The 4197-nt window shown below is 41.3% G+C and overlaps 1 protein-coding gene across 1 annotated transcript; it reads right to left on the bottom strand.

Moving 5' to 3' along the window:
- Positions 1 to 1850: 1850 nt before the first annotated feature.
- On the bottom strand, positions 1851 to 3358 carry LOC108150161 (importin subunit alpha-3-like). The gene is made up of 2 exons (XM_017278131.2): positions 2995 to 3358; positions 1851 to 2935 (listed from the first exon to the last, which is right to left on the bottom strand). Exons 1-2 carry the CDS (start codon positions 3280 to 3282, stop codon positions 1925 to 1927), a joined length of 1299 nt encoding a protein of 432 aa, XP_017133620.1. The 5' UTR covers positions 3283 to 3358; the 3' UTR covers positions 1851 to 1924.
- Between the last annotated feature and the right edge of the window lie 839 nt (positions 3359 to 4197).

The following is a 4197-nucleotide window of genomic DNA, read 5'->3' on the forward strand; positions in this document are numbered from 1 at the left end:
CGATTTGCCTTGTTTATGTCCGGATTGCGGGCCCACTGTACAGGGCCAACAAGGCGGCTAATGTCGGGCTAATGATTAGTCATCGACGAGGCAACTGTACTGGGTATGCAACATATACTTTAAGATATAGAGATCTAGAAACTACATATCTTTGATCGATTGAAATTAATGTCCATTTAATGTTTAAATGTCCTACAACTTGGATTGCAATTTAAAAATTCACAACATTTTTGGTTCAATTTAATAAAATAAACAAATTGTATTAAAAGAAACATTATTGGATAACAAAAGTGCAATTTGTTGGTATTGAGATGCCTTTTGCTGACCAAATTATGAATTAAAACAGTAAAGTAAAATGTTTGTAAAAATAGAAAAATATTGTTAAAATTTACTACAAAAAACACTACTGACACTACAAATATTTAAACATAAAATTTAAATTGAAATCGGTTTCTGTTAAATAAAAACATTTCGTATGTCATATAATATGACTTTGATTTCAATCAATTACGCAAATTATCTGTTTTGTTTTCCCTTTCATCTATGCCTTTATTCCCAGTGCAAAGTCACTGCCTGATGTCCTTTTATCGAACATTATTTCTTACCCATTGCGTCCACTCCATTTGCTGCTCATATTTCCTGTCGCATTTTCCCCCTTCATTCGGGCAAACATTTCGTTTTGTCCTTTTCCAGGAATATCAGGAGGAGTGGAAAAAATTCGCCGGACACAAACTACGCAAATACGTGAAGAAATCTTTTTTTATTTTGTACAGCATTCAAGCTCATCAGCTTTTAATTTTATGCTCTTCCCGGGCTCCCAGAACCCGGGATTTCTCGGAAGAGTACATGACTCTGGACTCCAGGACTAAGGCTAAGACTCAGTGTCGTGGCAACCGGCGCTAATGAGATCCGAGCGAAGAGCCCAGGCAACTTTCCATTACGTTGAGTTTTTCCAGCTTTTTTATTCGCCCCACTCCTTGTTGTGTTTCGTCGAGAAGCTTTGTGCGATGGCTCGCCATTTTCCCCATAGGACAGCAAATGTCCTTTTGGCTTGTTAAGAAAATGTCGCTCTGCAAAGCCTGATAGGAGGGGGGCGGAAAATTCAAGGGAAAATGAGGGGGTCACGACTGACTAGTTGACGTTGTTGTGTTTCCTCCGTCGCGCTCTTAAATTAGAAAAATGTAAATTTATTTTAATTAAGATAAATAAGTAACAAAATGTTTTATGGAAATTACGTTAACAAGGCGTGGACAAGAGGGTGACGGGTGGCTTGGATGGTCAATGGGTGGGGTGGTGTTTGGTGGCACTTTCGAACATTAGTGGACAAGACGAAGGACGACAGACGCGGGGACCGCAGGACAACTGCTTTAGCATGCAAATACACATAATCAGCAGGCAGCAGGCAAACAGCTAACAACAAGCAACAAAACCAGAGGTTTCTCCCCCCCCTGAAAACGTAATTTTATTTTTTTTCCCCCATATTTGTACACTCCGCCATTTTATAGGGCTTTGTTGGAAAGTTTTTTGCCGACTGTTGTTCGTTTCTCGTTTCTCGCATTTTTATTAACATCGATCGATGAGTGATTCGCGTTTATTTGCATTGATTATTACCCATGTACACACACTTTCAACAGGCACTGTTATCGACACTCGTCTGATGGTGGATGTCGATGCTGAAACTTTTAATTGAGTGCCCCCAACCAAGGGCTTACAAATTAATAAAATATTTTTCCGTTGTTCTTGTTCAAATTAATCAGAGAATTAACAAAGCAAAAATAATGTTTATTTATGGGAAAAGTTTGAAAAGTATAATTGCGATTGACGGCCGTTTTTTTTCTGTTTTTGTAAATTTATTCAAAAGGGGTCGAGTAAAAAGTTACATGCAATATAGCATTTTTGAATAAAAATTCAAATTTAAGCTGGGCTAGGTTTCACAGCCAAAGTATCGTTCTATGATGTTGAGGGCTAACTGATAGATTTGCACATCTTCGTGGGTCTGAAGTATCTCGATTTTGGCCAAACCGCCACACTCGTCGATGGTTTGGGCCACCTTATCCGCAAGGGATTGGGAAACCTCGAACATATTTCTAAGGCCATTTAGCACAGTCCGTGAAAGTTGTTCAAACTGGCTGGTGAGCAGATCACAGAATGGCTGAAGGACATCCCCTTCAATAAGAACCAGTAACTGTTCCTCATTGCAATTGATTGTGAGATTACTAATGACCATAGCAGCCACTGCTTTTTCATGCATTTCTCCCCTGCCTAAAATCTCAGTTATTTTAGCCAACAGTCCCACGTTTATGAAGGCCTGCACCCACTTCTGACTTCGGGAACTGGCCCTAAGGATGAATAGAATCTCCTCGCGCAATTCCGTGTCGGAGAAGAAGGCCAAGGTTGGAAAATACGACAAGGGATCGAGGCCGAGAACTTTCTGGCACTGCTCATCGTTTCCGGACAGAATATTTCCCACGGCACGCATTGCCGCCCTTCGCACTGTGTCCTCCTTGTCACCCATCAAGGATATCAACTTGCCCAGCATTCCAGTATCTATAACCATTTGGATCTGATCCTGACTGCCGTCGGCCAAAAAGCTGATGGTCCACAAAGTGGCTTTGAGTATTTCCACGTCCTCGTGATGGATCAAAACATTGAGTGTCGGCAGGATCTGATCAATAGTTTCTGCCGATATCGGTGGATCGTAGTGACGGCATAGATTCCCAATGGCCAAGATCACACTTCTTAGAAATTGGTGGGGCATGTCCTGTTGGACGAGGGAGAGCAAGGGCGGAACCACGCCCAACCTGATGACAAAGTCGCGTAGCAAAGGACCATCGCCTATTATGTTACCCAAAGCCCAAACGGCCTGTTCACAAAGATCCAGATCAGGCGATTTCAGAAGCTCCAGCAAATATGGTACTGCCCCAGCCGCCACAACCTAAAAGGGGATTGGGTTAAGTTAATGCCAAATCCTGTTCATTCAAATCAAAACTCTACCTGGGTGGTGTGTTCCGAGTTGCCAGAGGCTAAGTTGCTCAGTGACCAGGCGGCTTCATATCGCAGACTTTTATGACCTTTTTCCTTGAGGCACTCCACCAAAACTGGCAAAACCCCATTTTCGATCAGCTCATTGATGGGTGGACTCTCTGAGCACACCAGCAAGCGGATCTCCTGGACGGCGGACAACTGCTTCTGTGGTTTAGTGGCATCTCCCGCTGCCTGAATAATCATCATTAGATAGGGTAATTCCGATTTCAAGTAAATATTTAATCGATTGGCCGGCATAATATATCTTATTTTTCCCTTATCCGTTTGAAATGCGCAAAATTTGGGACTTAAAACTTATGTCATATGTAAGTTATTTAAAAAAAACGGCCTACTGTGATGTGCACTATATTTAATGGTTATAAAACTCTTAAATTCAACATACAAGCGTATGTTTGTAAAATCATATGTTTAATAATTTCATTGTGAATACGCGAGAAAAATATATTCAACTTTTATATAATCTAAAGCAGCTTAAACCTTTAAAATGTGCTTTTAAAAGTCGTCAAATTTAAAAATAAAATAAAAATTAGGTTTTATTTTGCAAGTGACGGTAAGTGTCAAAAAATATTTAATATATAAATAGTTTTTTTTTATTTTGTTCATTAGAACCCAATTAAACTTACTGTTTTAAGTGTTGTGCTTATACCTAACCATTTTCTACCTGCCATTGGGGGTATAATTAAGATTTTGGCTTCTTGTTACTGGTCCTCAAGTGCGTTCTAATTTTCTTGGCTGTAACGTAACTGCTGGCGAAAATGCAACGACAACCACTTGGACACCTTCCTCGCATCCCCTCCGGCACACCAAAGTCTACTGCTTAGCCTGCAGCATACTTTTCGAGCTTAATGGCTTAAATATTTACTCGTAATTAAAATTCAGCTTTATGCACATCACATCAAGTGCATAATCACAGACCAAACCAGACCGGGCAAGGCCATTGAGACAATTTTTTTCGAGCGCCAAGAGTTGCCAACGCCCCGTGCGGCTGACACTGCCTGCAAAAGTGGATGCCCAAGGAGCTGGCGATGCAGATGGAAGCGGGGGGGCAGTGGGATGGGCAACCGGAGTGGCAGGATCAGAGGGAACAGGAGCAGAAGCGGCAACCATAGCTGACATTAGCCGTGGGGCGGAGTAAGCAACTGAAGATTATGT

Source organism: Drosophila elegans, unplaced genomic scaffold (genome assembly GCF_018152505.1).
Source record: "Drosophila elegans isolate 14027-0461.03 unplaced genomic scaffold, ASM1815250v1 contig_208, whole genome shotgun sequence".
Classification (NCBI taxonomy): domain Eukaryota; kingdom Metazoa; phylum Arthropoda; class Insecta; order Diptera; family Drosophilidae; genus Drosophila; species Drosophila elegans.